Below are 17,234 nucleotides of genomic sequence, written 5' to 3'. Positions count from 1 at the left end.
GGTGTAGTGTGATATACTGCCAGGGTGACTTCCTTTTGATGGATGCCACCTATTCCTTTTGTTAGCTTTCGGGCCAGGCTGAACATGCAGCCCAGGCCCCACAGTAGAACAAAACCAGAACTTTGGGGTTTTCTTCCTTTTTGAATCTCCAGATGTTCTGCAATAGCAAAAAGAAACACGACCAAGAAAGGAAGTGTGGGAAATGAGTGAAATGGGCTTTAGTCAGTGTGCTTTGGTAAATAACCCCATCTGTAGATCCACACTGCACTGTTTGGCTGATAGTTTTGTGTTAGGATCCCTGATCCAAGTGTCACTTTTCCAACCGGTCAGGCAGGGAAGCTGAAGGAGAAAGACTCGGAATGTTTCTCTACTGTGTAATAAATATATTGTTTATTTCTTTCTGATTTGTATATGTTGCATGCTGCTTCACACAGGAATGAAACTATGTCCTCCCATCTGCCTGCTCTAATCTGTGGGACACCACTGTCGTAAAGGATAAAGTATTGAGCAGGAAATGTTAATTGAAAAAGATTCTTAAACAGCAATTAATCTCTGTTTAAAAAAATAGTTTTCCTGATAAGTGTTTGTAGTTTTCCACAAAAAAAATTCTAATTTTATCTCTATCTTTTTCTGGCCAAAAAGTATCTGGTCATGATGCATCCATGCAGGATGCAGGAGGAAGGGATTATCATTTGGGTGGCTCTTCCTCCTGTGTCAGCCATGCTGTGCCTGCCTTTGTTCTGTATGTCTGGGCTTTGAGGCTGGCCTTTACCCTCCCAGCGCAAACTCCTGAGAGGCAGCAGTTCTTATCTGGAAATTTCCAGGGAAAACAAATTTGAATTTTTTATTAAAAGAAACTACTTTTCAGCCAATTACATGAATAAGTGATGCAAGGCACTGTCTTCTTTGAAGAAATCACTGTGCCAATTTTGCAGTTTCCCTAGACTCCGTAAATCAGCACTACTGAATCAGAGACCAGGACTCACAAACCACAGCAACGGGAGACTCAAGCATGCACAGTTTTAACCAACTAACACTTTTCCCCGTTTCCAGCAATGCATCCACCTATGAAGTTTCATCCTCCCAGTCCATCAGCTCGCCCCAGCGGTCGAAACGAGTGAAGGAGAACACCCCTCCGCGCTGTGCCATGGTGCACACCAGCCCTGCCTGCAGCACCTCGCTGACGTGCGGCTGGGGCGACGCGGCCGGCGGCAGCGCGCGGGAGCGGCAGCGGCAGACCATCGTCATCCCCGACACCCCCAGCCCCGCCGTCAGCGTCATCACCATCAGCAGCGACACGGATGAGGAGGAAGAGCAGAAGCACGCACCCACCAGGTGAGCTGCTGTTCTCTGCTCTTCTCTGTGTGCAGGGGCAGGAGAGAGGGGTACAGAAGTGCCGGGTTTGTTGTCGGAATGACTCCTGAGGTATTAAAAGTCTCTTTTTACAGCCCCACACTTGAAGAAGTAGTTGGGATTCCTTGGCTCTGGTTGTCAAGGTTGTCTATTTTCTCTTATCTAATACATGCTGTTTCAGACCTGCAGAGGTCTGTTCAGCAGGTTGGTTTGAGGCACACTGACTGCCCTCAGGGCGGGTGTTATCTTTTTATACTAAAAACTATGAGTACTTTATTTACAATCATTTCCCAATACCTGTCACCTATATTAGACAGTTTGTCTCTACCCTAAACCAATCCAGAAGTGTCACCATCCAATACCTATCACCTATGTTAGACAGTTTGTCTCTACCCTAAACCAATCCAGAAGTGTCACCATCACAGCAGAAGATGGAGGACAAGAACAAGAAGGAGAAAGAAGTACACACCCAGATTCCTCCATCTTGCCTCCTGAATCCCCATTCTAAAAACCCCAAAATTCTACTTTTTCACCTGTTGATAAATTCGCTATCATTCTATTCAAACTCTTGTGGCTTGTAACTCTTCACACAAAGTTGGTAATTGTTTCCATGGGTTAAAATTGAAGGCACAGGTGTCTTTGACTCCGTACCAAGGTCTCTGAGCCCCCTGCCAGGGTCTTGAGTCCTCCAGGGCAGTCAGAGGAATGTCCTGGGTTCCGACATAGAAGTGGTTCCAGGAGCTGTTTGCGTCACATCAGCCAGGTTGTCTTTGATTTGTGAGGAAAATGACTAGCTAAGGACTCTGCAGATTCAGGTGATGCTCCCTTCTGTGCTGTACATCTGCTGTGTTGCCTTGGAGAAGTGTAGTAGTCTCTCCTTACCATAGTGTCTCACCTGTAAGAGGCAAGATCCGTTTTCTCTGTCTCCTTTTTGTGGAAAGAAGACTTTAGATAGCCTGTGGTGATGAGCCTCTCGTAAGTTAGACATCTGTTTGAAACAAGGACAGAAAGAAGGGCTTGGAAGGAAGGGATCTTAAATTTGCCTTTTCTCTTTCTAAGTGATCCAGGCATCTGTAAAGAGCATTAAATGACATCTTCCATATGTTTCTTCCATCTTTTAAAAGCTGTCAAAAACAGTGGTTCTGTCATAAATACCCAATAATGATAAATATATTGCAAGAGAGTTGCTCAATCTTGACCGTGTTGCCAAAATATTCTTGAACTATAGTAAAAGTGGCAGAAACTGCTTTCTGTCTGACTCTGCAGACAGGCACAGATGAGGCTAGAAAGTGGGGGCTGAGTTTGCTCCCACTCAGAGAATTAACTCATCCAAGTGAACAGCACGGCCCAGGACTGCTGCCATTGTTGATCATCCCTTGTGGATCAGAAAGAACTTAATTTTCTAGGACTGTCCTTTCAGCACCTTTCATCACATGCAAGTGCTCTTGGTTTCCCATCTGATGCCAGTCACAAGATGTCACTCTGCTTTATAAGATGTAGAGAAGTAGCTTTGCAAACAGCTAAATAATTATACTGTCTCTATATTGGTAACTGAGATAGGAACTTTTAACCTTATCCTTCCAGTGTTGTCAAGAGAGGATTATTTTTTACTTATTTAGAGCACACTCCATGGCAGATTTTCCTTTAATCACCTCTCTGTATCTCTGCATCTTGAAGTGTGGTGATAAGTGAAGCCTGCAACACATTTGGCCTCCAGGAGCTAAAAATCTGTAAAGAAAAGCCATATGATTCAGGCTGGAATTTCAACATGTTTCCCAACAGCCACCACTATTTCCCATTCCTCTCTCTGTGCTAGTGAATGCCACTGGGCAGCAAGGGCTCAGTGCCTCTCAAAATCAGCCTTGCCATGAATGCAGTGGTTCACAGGGCAGTGTAATATATTTCACTTCAAAAATAAAGTACAAAAAATTTAAAATTGCTGCAACATTCCTTGCTTGGATGGGGAAGAAAGCGTTTTTCTAGAAAGAGTTGCATGAAGACCGATGTGTAAGTCAAGGGGACTATAAATAAGGAGCCCCTACTTCCAGGGCTCTTCTGGGAAAGGAAGGGCAAGACAAAAGAGATGCTGGAAACTCAAGGGTCATGGGAGCTCTTTTAAAGCATGTTTACTCGTAGTGCTGATTCCAGGCTTTGGGACATTTTGTGCAAATCCTTAAACTTACCATCTGGGTGTCATTCTTGGGTCTAGAGAGGGGTGAAGGAAAGAGCTGGGATACTGCAGCCCCTTCAGCCAATGGTTGTCTTCTCTGCTTCAACTTTGCTGCCATCTGACTAGTTTCTTTACTCAGCACCTCTCCAGAAAGACAGACAAGAAATTGAGTTGGGAGTTTGAGGTATTAAAAGATTTGAGTCTGCTGAAGGGCTTGGAAAGTTGTCCTGGGAGCCAGACATACATAAACAAACTGGCTTTGATATGACTAAAGCATATTCCGGACACGTTCCTGCCTGGGATCAGATCCCTGGCTACTTTTTGTATCCATATGGCATATCTATAGAGGGCCAGGGTGCCAGCATTCCAGAAAGGCTAGAGCTTAAGAGCTAGATTTAATTTCTGAGCCACATAGAGACACTTTGCATGGACATGAGCGAGTTAAATTTCCTGTGCAGATGTAACTAGAGCAAATGGAGAATCAAGAGGTAGAGACACAGGTGGAAAACAGCATGGCCAGGATGAGAATTTTTTGGTTAAAGTGTCCAGGAGAGCAAAATCAATTTGCTCAGTACCTTTTGACATGGATAGATGTAAGACCAGGTTCTCAGCTGGAGTGAGAGTGTAACTTCCAGTCAAGGAAGGTGTATCAGCATTTAATGCCAATGAACTTTGTCCCTGCTGAAGTTGTTTCTCATTGAAAGTTTGTCTCATTCAGGAAAATGCCTCTAAGTTTTCTTGCCTATTTTTTTGGTTCCAAGAAAAATGGGAGTGACAGTGAAGTATGTGCTTAATGTAATCAGGGCCCAAAGGTTCAGGATCTGAGTAGAAAATGAAACCATGCAAAGAATGCATTGTCTGGCTCATATATGCAAATATTACCATATTGGGTAATAGCTGTGGTGTGGGGATGAAAATTTTCAAGGAATCACTTGAAACGTGCTATTTTTCACATCCTAGAAATCTTAACTTTTTCTAGGTTAGAATATAGAAATCAAATGGCATTTGACAGATCAAAGGTAGTTGCCTGATCACATCTTATTGATAGCAGTGGTAACTTTGCATTACCTTCCCTGTCATGAATCAGCTCCTGAATTTGCTACAGCACCTCTTTCTTTTACTTCTTCCAGGGCTAGAAATTGCCCTCTGACCCATGAGACTAAAAATGATTATTTTGTTGATTCCTCAGTGAAGAGAGATTGGTTGTGAGAAGTAGTAGATCCTTTGACGATGTAAGAGTTTGTCAGTCTCGCTTTAAGAAGTACTGGTAATGTTGCTAAAATATGATACTGCTGATGCAGTAAAGTAAATCCTTACAGCTTGGATTTACTCAGACAGAAAAGCCTTTCTGTAATACCACAGAAGCAGAGAGAGCTTTTCTCATACAGGGAATGCACATTTTTTATTGGTGAAAGAAAAATCTGAAAAATTGTGATGTGGGTAGGATTTTCCTTTCCCTACTGAAGGGTAGGAAGTATTATGTGTTTATGAAATACCAGCTGATCTGGAAGGCAGGACAGCACATTTTTCATTTTGCACTGTTGGTGAGTGTAGCTTGGTGTAATCTTTATAAAATCGATAGTCATCTCAAAATGTTGGGCTCCTGTTGGGTAGAGGTGCAGGGGAGGAGGTGTGAGATGAGCTCTGGAGGACCTGCTCGGTGCAGCCTTGTCAAAGGGGGCCATCTGCTGGGCCCTAGCCCTGTGCCTAAGGCACAGTCACCAAGGAGGAACCTTAGCTACAGTTCAGCAGGGCCCATCCTCACAAAGATGGCCAGAAATTTTCAGGGGCAAATTCCTGATTAGAAAAATCATTTTATCAAAAACAAAGCATTCTTGCTGGCTACACTGAGGTGTTTTTTCTAGTAATACCCTCAACACAGTGAAATCTGGAAGAGCTTCAAGACTACAAAAAGTTTTGACCTTTGTTTAAGGGAAGAAAGTGCCAGGAAATTGACTAATTAAGTAGCAGACTTCTCCTTTCAGGTTTAATGAAGGGTTTTGTTCCTGCAAAATATAAGCAAATAATATGAAAATTAAATTGAAATGGTCAATATAAAAAGGGAACATTTTTACCAAATGGAACTGTTTTTACCTGGTTTCTGCTGCTCGCAAAGTTTTGCATGTGATATTTTGTTCTATAGAACAGCAGGGGAATAACGGTTTATAAAGAGCATGATAAGAACAGGAAACAGTTCTGTCACCCTGTTTGTTTAATGAGTGTGTGCACTCTCAGCTCAGAATACTTTACAGAGAGCTTCCATAGGGCAAAGAGATTTTCAGTGCTCTGCTGTGTGATAATAACTCCAACTGTTTTTTATCCTGAATGGAAGATATGAGGTCTAACCATTACTTGTAAAGCACTGTGAATAGAGTGAGACAGAAAGCAGACTGATATTTGTTTTTTCAAATTTACTCCTTTCTAGTTTCTCTACTTGCTCTTGCAAGAAAGTCTAGTGGACAGGGCAGCTGACTGATGGTGCAAGTGCAGTCACAGTGGTCGGGGCACACACTCAGCAAGTAGCACATAGTAGGGGTTAACTGCTCCCCAGCATGCAGCTTCACCTGCTGCACTGGTTTAAATGTAAATCCTCCCTTGATTAAATATTTCTGAAGCTTAGAAGGGGAGAGAAAGCAAGAGCTGAGACATGGAACAGAGAGGCACAAAGGCACCTTGGAACTGTGGCAGCGAGGGAGAGCACACAAGGTCCTGGGGAGGGATGCAGTGGGCTGTGCTGGTGGTCCAGGAAGGGATATTTCTGCATCCATGCATTGCAGAGCACGGCAGGAGGAAGGGGTGGAAAGAAGGGGAGTGGGCGTGGCTGTTGTGACATGCCCCGATGACCTCCCCTCCAAGCAATGAGTGCAGCAGCCAAGGAAACATGACTCTCCTTGAAATAACACAATGATGGCCTTCAGCTGGGTGGTTTCGGGGATGCTGCCAAAGAGGCAGGAGAGCCCTCAGTACCCCACTGCCTGTGCTGGTGTCATAGGTAACATCACTCCAGCTTGGTTTTCCATGGGATCCTGACAGTAATCGCTGTTTTTCTGGACAAGGCTGACTGACTGCTGCTGTTGTGTTGGCATACTGGCAAACTGCCTCGTTGACCATCTTCACTGACACAAAATCCTAGTGGGCTAATGGGATTTTCCCCTCCCTCTTAAGATGGGAAGCTCTGTGATGTAGTTTCTGTGTGAGTCTCACCTCTGTAACAGAGCATAAGCAAGTTTTTATTCACCTTTTTCACGTCGTAGTGCAGTGGTGGTGGAGCTCACTTCAGAAGCCTTACACACAGAAATTGCTGGCAGGCACAAACCAGGTGTTTTTGTCAACTTGCTGATGTGCATGTGTGAGGAGCAAAACGCCATTTGTAATTCTCTTTTGACATCTAGCCTATTGTGGCTGTGTTCTGCTGTGCATAGCAATGCACTGACTCTGCATAGCAATACACTGACTAACCACAGTCATTTGGTTAAAAGATTGCTGCCTTCCATCTCCAGAACACACCGACATGCAGCTAATACTTCAAATTACAGAAATAGACAGTAGCTCTGTCAGCAGACCTTCAGCAGCAGGACCTTTACAACCTGCTCAGCAATTCAGTTTATATAGCTTAAATAGCAATGACACATGCTGTATAGCCTAATAAAATGGCCTCAGTGTAGTACTCGATAAATATTTCTTACCATCACAAATTCACAAAGAAGGTGAGAGCAGATTAACAGGTCAGGATGGAGGTTGAGCTGAAGAGAGAGGGCATGTTCCCAGCACTGAGCTATGCGTGGCATAAGATTTCAACGTGAGGAGACTGATTGCAGTTGTGGTGTGCGTTTCTGTTGGCTGACTCCATGCTTTCCTAGAATAGGTGGATTATTCTGAAGCAGCAAACTAAAAGGGTTGCATGTCATTAAGTTTTCAGAGACCTAGAACAGAGTTTTTGTGATGTGAGGTAAAGCTAACATGCCCTGTTGTATATGCACACCAGTTCAAAGGTACAGTTGTGCTGTGGCTGCCTTCATCCCCAAAGGCTGGTGACCTTGAGAGCTAAAAGACTCTGTTGCTACAGTGTCAGCAGCACTGAAAGGTTTGTAGCTCTTGGAGTGAACCACTTGCTGAAGAATTGCTCCCACTAGACACCATTTGGTTTTTCTGTGATTCTGCTGTAACTCAAGGTATTCAGGGGAAAAAGGATCCTGTTACTACAATGCTGCTGCATACCAAGCTGCTGGGCTGGGTGGGCCTTCAGCAAGTAAAAATCATCTCAGGAGTTGTTGCCTCAATCCTTGTCTTTGGCTATTGAGATGGAGTCAGCATTTTTGTAGCACCTGGTTCAGCATCTTCCTTTCCTTAATTTCTACTCACTTCTTGTTCTAAATATCTGTCCTCAGCACCTTTCCATAACAGTATCTCAGGTGACCACCTTAGATTCTTGCTGGGTGCCTGTGCATGGACTGTCTTCCTTCCTTTTCCTCTATCAGGCTTCTCCTTGCTGGACAGAATAGGTTCCCTCATCCATCTCTGCTGGGCACTCCCAAGGGTGGTATATGTTAGAGAGCTGTCTCCAAGACCTGCTTCCACTCAAAAGGCATGGTCGTGCTCTGTGTCTTCACGTTGGACAGACATGAACTGGTTTGGGTCCAAGTCTGAGGATAAGCTCTTTAGGACCAGGTGAGAATGGGATACTACTCACAAACTAATAATAAATGTACAAAGCAATGCTCATTTGATCTGTGTTACCCCAAAAGGGGGGACACAAACCCTGGCAGTAAGGGTTAAAAAGCCTACCTGGCTCAGTGCTTTTCATTCTGTGTGGATGGATTCGCTGTCACTTCACCAGTCTTCCCCCCTCCCTCCTCTGGAGAATTAAAATACACCTTCCTACACAATGCAGGCAGGCACATGAGCTGCTCAGGACCACAGACCAACTCTCCAAACTACTAAATCATGTTTGCTGCTGCTTCTGTGCATGCAGGAGGGAAAGCAATTACCAAGTTTGGAGAAAGCTTAATAGGAAGGGGGCAAGACTTTTTTAATAGTATTTTTCTGTGTAAGCACAAACATCCCCAAAAGCTGTGGCTGAGTTATAGGAATACAGTAAGCTTGCTGAGTAGGCAAGTGCTGTGTCAACAGGTAAAAGCTCTCAGTCCTGATAGTTTGTGAGCAGGGAAGGCAATCCATCAGCCTGGGCCTCATACAGATAACTCCTGGGTTACTGCAGGGTGGGAAGAGCAGTTGAGAGGGGGCTGGAAGGGGAAAAGCTGCTGGCTACCAAGAAGACTTTGAGTAGGGGGAATGCTAACTGCTGGGCTGAATTTTCAAAAGCCTCCATTTTGGATTAAAGTGTATCTTTAAGCCTGTGAATCGGCTGATTTTCAGCATGAGTTGGGTCTTTGATGTTTTTGAAATTCCCACCCTTAATCTCTGGGGAAGGCTCTGGTACAGCAGGTGCTGAGCTCTGGGCATGTGTGATTAGTTCAGACTGAGGACTTCTCTGCCTGCTGTAACATCCACCACAGTTGTTACCTTTCCTAGAGACAGAAATCCAGCTGCTTTTGGTGGAGACTCCTCATGTGCTTGAAATGATGCAGCCTGCTGAATTGAGAGGCTGATCACTTGGGCCCTAATCCTGCAAATATTTACTCATGGGCTTTAGCTCTGTTACAGGAATAGTCCAGTTGACTTTGGGAAATGACACGTATTAGCAGTGCTGAGCGCTTGCATGAGGCCTGGCAGAACCATAGCTCTGGTCCTTTTCAGATCCATGAAATGAGTTCATACCCTGATATGGTCCCTTTCTCTGGAAAGGTTTGGGTTTGGGGTCACTTACTTATTTATTCAAACAGTTATACTTGAATTTTTTATTGTAACCAAGAAGCTTTAACACTTTGAAGGAGAAAGATCTCATGATCCCTGCTTTGACAAGCCCTCAATCAAACTGGTGAAAAATATGCCCATGCTAAAACAATAAATAGCACAGATTACACAGAAAATTACCTTCCAGTTCTACAGCTCAACCTTCTCATGTCAATTGTCAGCTGAGAGCAAGTATTTCCAGTTCAGCAGCTCAGCCACTTAGATCAGGAAGGGACTGTAAAAGAACAGTTAGACCTTATCAGTTGTCAGAAAACTCTTTAGTGACTTGATTTTTCTTTATAAAATGTAATAACTGTCAGAGATAAAGAATATATCTCTCTTCCCAACTGGCAGCCAAGGGTAGCTGCAAAGGGCAAGCAGCGTGGATACTCATAAATGTGTGATTACAGGCCTTCCTACTGATGGAGAGGGGAATATTGATGCAATATTAGTCATTTTTATTGGCTTAATATTCTTCTTTCATAGCAGCATATCCAAACTGCTACATCTTTCTTCACACACAGTCATTGTCCATCCAAGATGCACTGCTGCTCTTTCCATTTCTAACCCAGTGCTCTCCAGCTCCTTGTGAAAAGCCAGAATATGAGGGTTTGCTGTTGTACATTTTCCTTGTCAATCCATCCCTGCCCCTGAAAGGATTTCTTTCCAACTGTGCAATAGCTCCCTCTCCTTCTCTATCATCTGCCCTGTTTCAAGTTACAGTCTTTTAGGATGGCAGGGGCCTCTCAAAACATGTTTTTCACTGTGAGTAGAACAACGTGGTCTTTTGTCCTCCTCGGGGCACACTAGGACCCTGTGATGATAGCCCAGGGAACATCTGTGTGATGGGAACTTGTTTGTGAGTGCAGCAACCCAAGGTGTTCTTTAAAGGAAAAGAAAATAGATTTCCACCCCTGAGTCTTGGGATATGGGGGGTGAGTTGCAGGTTGTTAATCTGACAGAGAGACTTTGGGCATGGGCAAGTTGATGGAACCCACCAGTGCTCCTTTAGGACTGTGAAAAATAAATAAGGCCAACAATATCCTTGGAAGGAAACTGTTCTCAGTGTCTGCTCCACCTTCCTTTGGGAAAGAAGCAATGCTAAGACCAGGGAACAAACAGCTTCATCACAGACTGAGACCAGATTAATCAGCTGTTCCCTGGACTGGACTAGCCAGCCTGAGAAAATGGAGAGGATGCTTCATGGGAAAGAGATCTCTCTCTGTTTAAAGTGCACACTCATGAAGTTAAGATTCCTTTTTCTCCATGGCATTTCTGTTCCTGTTGGGGCTGTTTCCACCATTAAGCCTAATTACTTAGCTTTTTATGTGCTATCCATTTCTTTTCATCATTTTAAAAACTTCAGTTGCCATAACAACATAATGCAATCAGTGAAACATAACAGCTATTTTCTGTAGTCAAGGTCTGTGCACTGTCAAGGATGTGAGCCATTTAAGCAAATCTTCAACATCCCCCTTCCTCCCTCCTCTTTCTCACTCTCTCTTTTTCTCCCTAAACAAGCTCATAACAGGAAGGAGAAACCATGAGGAATAATTAGACACAATAGCCTGAGCAAATCCCAATCGTACTCATGCAGTCTAGTCTAATGAACTTCCAGCACTAATCTTGGAAGTGTTGATGTGCCTTTTTAATCACTTTTTTGATGTCATAGATAGATTAGTTGCAGCAGGTCCTTGATAATCTACACTGGAGTCAGGAGACCCAGAGCCTGTTCAGAGAAATGGAAGAAAATCAAAAGTATTGCACACTTTGTTCATTTCTTTCTCATTTGTTCCTTATTTCCAAATGCTTATTGAGAATATGTGTCCACTGTACCATCTTAGTAAGTAGAATGGTGTGTGTTTTGTAGATTCATGGAATTTAAGCATGAAAAGTCATAGCATCTATTATTAAATCATTGCTGAAAGGCTGGGAGAAACCGCCACGTTTTTGTGTGGGTGGTGAGACTTGCAACAAAGCATAGTATAACTGCTGGGCTTCTACTGCACACATACATAAAAAGCAGTCTGAAAATAAATCTGGCAGTCTGGTTCAGTGCTATTCTAAGCAGCATGAATATAAGATCTATCCACAACATCTTACTCACTCCTTGACCTCCACGAAGGCTTTCCTGGAATAGTAACGAGGGAGTTTTGAAGCCCGGGATTTGGCTTAAGCAGCCTCTCTCCGGCAGAGGACTGAAGGCTGGGCTTTGTCCTTACAGAGCTCATCTGCCACAGGCAGAGCCTCCTGATGGTGTCGAGTCGATCACTGCCCGCTCACTCTTTCCACTTGTCTGCTTGTGTTGCAGCACCTTGTCCAAGCAAAGGAAGAATGTCATCAGCTGTGTCACCGTGCATGACTCCCCCTACTCCGATTCCTCCAGCAACAACAGCCCCTACGCCGTGCAACACCGCACAGGGCAGAATAATGGGAACAGCTACGACACCAAAGGGGTTCCAGAGACTCACTGCAGTGGGAACCCCCGAACGATCATCGTGCCACCACTGAAAACCCAGGCCAGTGAGGTGTTGGTAGAGTGCGATAGCCTGGCACCAGGTAAATTGCACCTCTTCCGTCAAGAAAATTAGTAAGAAATAAATGATTTATCTTGGAAGAATCTCATTGTTCAGTTTCATTTTGTTTGTTTGGTTGGTTTGTTTCCCAAAGAAACTGTGCTCCTGCACTTCTCTCAAGTGACACATCTGTTCTTGGTAGCCATATTGCATTATTTATGTGCCCTGGTTCACTCAGGAGTCGTGGGTCAAGTGTCAGTCCCAGTTAGTTCTGTACAAACCCGAGAACAGAATGCAGCCTTTAGCTCAACATTTGACATGAAAGGCACCCAAATGCAAGTGTGAACCTTTGCTGCCTTGCCTTTCTGTTAAAAGAGGTCATTAAAACGGGTAAGAGATCGAAAACGGGTAAGAGATTGGAAACATGAATTTTCATCCAGACTTGTTGATGTTTCTGGGAAGAACATTTCCCCAGGATCTTCACTGTGGACTGATGAGGTTTGCTCATCCGGAACCTCTGCAATGCTAGATAGTGCGATGTGTTGAAAAGGGCTTCATGGTGGAAGTCTGGCCCGAAGCTGTTGGCTTTGAGCTAACTGGCAGTCCTTGCTTTGGATGCACTGCTGGTGAACACAAAGGCTCGAAGGGCGAGCTCCCCACCAGCTCCTTCTCCCTCCCTTCCCTCTCACCTGACGTTAGGCAAACCAGGGCTTTTTTAAGCTGTGCACACCATACCTTCCTTCCTCTCCTTGGGATTTGTACCTGCGTTGTACAGTTCTGCTGGCAGAACATTGTCTCATGGTTCTGAAGGATCTATAACGCCTGCTCCAGACCTGCTCTGGATCCAGTTAATCAGGTCTGTTTGTCTGCCTCTAGGATAACAGGCCTGTCATGTATATCAAGCCCTACTGAGGTATTCTGTTAATTGAGAGAAACAGTTTTCTTAACCTGCTTCTGTTGTATGTCTCCTCCCAAAAGCCACTCTGGAGGAGACTCAGTGAGGAAAAGGTAGGGTGAGCAATTAAACAATGTCATGTAAGCTACAAATGTGTTTCCTTTCCTGGCACAGTCACCACCAGTCACCACTCATCCTCCTACAAGTCCAAGTCCTCCAGCACCGTGACCTCCACCAGCGGTCACTCTTCAGGGAGCTCGTCTGGAGCCGTTGCCTATAGGCAGCAGCGACCAGGAGCACATTTCCAGCAGCAGCAGCCTCTAAATCTAAGTCAGGTAAGTCAACCAATGCTGATTTTGGTGGTGCATCATCCAGCTATTACTTACCACTCCTCCATCGTGGGCTGTCCTGTTCCAGTCTAGTGACAGTAGGACCCCGTGTTGAGTTTGATCAATTTGTTTCTACTTGACTGCAGACCTTGATCTTCCAGCTCAGGCAGCAGATGTAGTGCAGATCACACCCCTGAGCGGGCTGGGGGTGTTCTTCCTGTGTGTTCTGAAGCCTGATGGTATAAAAGAGTGAGGGGGAATAACATGAGAGGGGAAATGCAGCCACAAAGGACTCAGCCACAAAGGAATGGAGCAGGAGCATGTAGGAAGGACTGAATTCTCCTTAGCTGTAAGTAACCATGGGGAGAATGTCTTCCAAGTGAAGAGAGTGCATAAGCCTGGCTGGGAGACTGAGAGAGAAGTCCCCATCAGGTGGGACAAGGCAAACCAGAGCCTCTATGTATATAGGTGACCTCATGTAATGAGTTTGATCCATCCTGTCATAAAGCTGGGCTGAGATCTGGACAAATCCCATTTCTTGGCAGCATGTAGTTCTTGAGATGTTTCCCAATCTGTGATAAGAACTCTCAGGGAGCTTCCCAGGAGCTGCAGGAAATAATGCCCTTTTCACTTCCTGCACCTGGGGCCTCTCTCTTCCCTGGGGTGAGTTGAGAAGAGTAGGGAAGTTACAGCTCAGTTGCCAGTGTTTCAAGAGGAGAAAGTCTGGAGAGCTCAGAGGATGGTGCTGGAATGCATCCAGAGCTGGATATTAGCAGAACTGTTTTTTAAAAAGAAAAATAAGAATTAATAAGAATGTCTGTTCTCCTTGAATATGCAGAGGAAATTTAAAAATGTGAACAAATTTTAAATAAAAGTGTGTGAAAAAGGAGGAAGCGGGCAAGATGCTCTTTGCAAGAGTTGGGGAGGAGTGTGGCTATCATATTCCCACAGTAACGGCACAGAGAGTGCTTACAAAAAGGATGAAAAGGTTTGGAAGAATACAAGGAAATAGCATGGAGCATTTTTCTTCTTGTCTTCGAATTCCTGCTTATTGGTAATTTAATACTCTGACTACAAATGACTGAGAAAACTCCCTACATTTTTGTGTAATGCAAGAAAGCTTTAAAAATCCCTGTAAAAAAAAGTACATTGGTTCCTTCCCACTGCTAGAAGTTTCCTGTGCTCAAGTAATTTTAGCTAAGGACAATGAGGGCACCAGGTATCTGCAGGATCTAATCAAGCTGGGAGTTTTCTCCTTAAAAAATAACGTGGTTATTTTTGCTAACCAAGGAAATCATTAACTGCAAATACCCAAACGGAACAAGAATAAATTGCCTTTTCCAGGCATAGTTAGGCAATCTCATTCCCCTGAGCTATCTGTAGACCACAATTTGTCATCAGAGAGTTCACCAACAAAAAACACTTGTTGCCTGAGCAACTGGACTTGAGGAAGATGTTCCTGGGAGCTGGACGTCCAAGGTCGTGTTGTTCGGTAGCTGTGTTGGCAGGTTGTAGCTCCAGCTGGGGGACTCGCTTACCTTCTGGGGGTCATTTTGGTCAATTCATGAAACTACAGGCTTTTCCTGGTCTTGTGAGGGACCCACTGCTGTCGCCCGATTTCAAGGGAAGACTGGCAATGCTGAGGGTTTCAGGAGGAGATCGGGAGACTTTTCTAAGGTTGTCCTGGTGTTGCAGGGAGGCTCCCAGACACTGCTGGGGAGGTAAAGAGCCATCTCTTGTCTTGTAACCACCTATCACTCTTGCTGTCTTTATCCAGGGCCAGCAGCACATCTCGACTGACCGCACAGGGAGCCACCGGAGACAGCAAGCCTACATCACTCCGACGATAGCTCAGGCCCCGTACTCTTTCCCGCACAATAGCCCCAGCCACGGTACGGTCCATCCCCACCTGGCCGCGGCTGCCGCCGCTCACCTGCCCACCCAGCCCCACCTGTACACATACACCGCCCCCGCCGCCCTGGGCTCCACGGGCACCGTCGCGCACCTGGTGGCCTCGCAAGGCTCCGCCCGGCACGCGGTGCAGCACACCACCTACCCCGCCAGCATCGTGCACCAGGTCCCCGTCAGCATGGGCCCGCGCGTCCTGCCCTCGCCCACCATCCACCCGAGTCAGTACCAGGCTCAGTTTGCCCATCAGACCTATATCAGTGCTTCTCCAGCCTCCACAGTCTACACTGGATACCCACTGAGCCCCACCAAGGTCAACCAGTACCCTTACATCTAAACACTGGAATAAAGAGCGAGAGACGCACCCAGCCCGGGGGGAGTGAGGCAGCCGCTTTTGTATTGAAGAACGTGACAAACTAACAATGCAATGGGAGGCTCGTGTGAAACTTGAACGAAGGAGACTTTAGGAAGAAAAGAAAAGGAGGAAAGAAGGGGGAAAAACCAATTCTACAATTTTTATTTAAAAAAAAAAAAAGAAAATGGAAAAAAAGAACGGAAAAAAAATAAACCACAAAAAAAACCAACCATTCTGCACCAAACTAGAGAGAAAGAGAGAAGGAGAAGGACCCTCCAGCGGGTCCTGTCTTTTGAAGAACTTCACCAACAGACTTTTAAAGGTTATTTTCATCCAATAGTGAGCTACATTTAGAAATTTGTTGTTCAGAACACCTAAAATGAAATCCATTAGGTTTTTAATCCTGTAGGTGTATGGATTAGGGATTTATCCAGCATTTCAAAGGGTTTATACAGCAGGTTTTGTATCCCAGAATATACATAGGTTTGGGGGGATTTTTAACAGAAAAAGAAAATGGGTAAGGGAGGCTGAGGGTGGAGGACAAAACGTTGTCCCAGTGCTCTAAATTTGGGCCTAACACTGCTACACTTAAACACACCTGGGCAAACAGGCCATGCAGCGCTGGTTGAGAGCAGAAGCAATGGGGGTGTTTCTCCCTCTTCTCGAACACACTGGATAAATCCCTGAGAAATGCTATTCCTAAACAAGATCTCTAATAATGTATGTTGGATTTCAGTTGCATTTTTTTTTTTTTAGGTTTTTGTTTTGTTTTGTTTTTTTTGGAAGTGTTCCTTTTCAATCCCTAGCAATTTTAGTAGAGGAGGAGACATTTTAGCTGCCCCCAAACCCCTGCCCCCAGCCCCGGTAGAATGTAGCACTATACAGGTCATACCCCTTTTTACTCTTTTGTGTTGAACTTCAACGATACCAATAGACTATTCCTCAATGTGATTGCACAAAGAAAAGTGATATAACATAGGCATGTAACAATGTGATTGTCCAGGTGTGTGTGTGTGTGTGTGTGAGTGCAGATGCTGCCTTCTCTCTGTGATGTGTTCCTCGGCACAGCCATTACAACTGTCACAGTCTTAGTTTTACATCATTCCCTCGTAGTGCCTTACCAAACTACAGACGCGGTTTAAGGGTTTACTTCCACTGGTACTCCTAGAAACTGACTGAGGCTAGTTGGAATTTACTCTCAGCTCTTTTTCTTGCTTTTTCTTCTTCTTTTTTTTTTTTTTTTTTTTTGGGGGGGGGGGTGTTACTGCCGATTTTCTCCTGCTGGTGGTGTTGGGTATTTTTTCCCACGTCGTCAATCGTAGCTCACTTGGCGAGGTGTTGTGGTGGCTCCTTGGGGTCAGAAGTGCATATAACTGGGTGTTTTGTCAAGCACTGGATGGGCTAGAAGCAACCAGCTCAGTTGTGAGGACCTAGAGGGTCTGGGGACTCATTTGTGGACTGGTCTGTTTCTGTCCTGTTGAAATACCATGTTTCCTCCCTGGAAACTGAATTCTCATTCTGCTGTTTGCCTATGTTCTCGATTAAGTGGGAGGACAGTGTCCACCCTCATCATCAGGTTGTCCTGGTCACGTGTTTGAAATGGGAACAAAAATTTAGTCCTTGATAGGGGGAAACACTAGTTGTTGCCAACATCTCTCACTGTTTCTGTTGATGAGAAAGGGTCAGGAAAGGGCTGGAGTCCCAAAGCAAGCATGAGAAAATCCAGTTGAGAGAGTCAATCTCAGGTTTCTTAAGTGAAAAGAGTATTGTAATACATAGAGCCTTACCCACTCTAACATAGCTGTGACACTGTGTGCCTCCCCTGCTCTCTTTTCACCTACACCCCGAAAAACTG

At 44.8% G+C, this 17,234-nt stretch overlaps 1 protein-coding gene across 2 annotated transcripts in view; it reads left to right on the top strand.

The window, feature by feature from the left end:
• The window catches only part of HIPK2 (homeodomain interacting protein kinase 2), a 127,680-nt gene extending 111,842 nt beyond the window's left edge, over window positions 1-15,838 (top strand). The window contains exons 12-15 of one of the 2 annotated variants that reach the window (XM_084206429.1): window positions 1,054-1,335; window positions 11,688-11,935; window positions 12,962-13,122; window positions 14,894-15,838. In XM_084206429.1, coding sequence (XP_084062555.1) covers window positions 1,054-1,335; window positions 11,688-11,935; window positions 12,962-13,122; window positions 14,894-15,361 — 1,159 coding nt within the window. In that variant the 3' untranslated portion in view covers window positions 15,362-15,838. The remainder of the gene's footprint in view (window positions 1-1,053; window positions 1,336-11,687; window positions 11,936-12,961; window positions 13,123-14,893) is intronic. The other variant, XM_084206430.1, reaches the window with a different exon arrangement.
• Window positions 15,839-17,234: the final 1,396 nt, after the last annotated feature.

The sequence above is a fragment of the Fringilla coelebs genome, assembly GCF_963513975.1.
Source record: "Fringilla coelebs genome assembly, chromosome: 5".
In the NCBI taxonomy this organism is placed as follows: Eukaryota; Metazoa; Chordata; class Aves; order Passeriformes; family Fringillidae; genus Fringilla; species Fringilla coelebs.
Note: the sequence above shows the minus strand (reverse complement) of the source record. Positions and strands in the feature narration are given on the sequence as shown.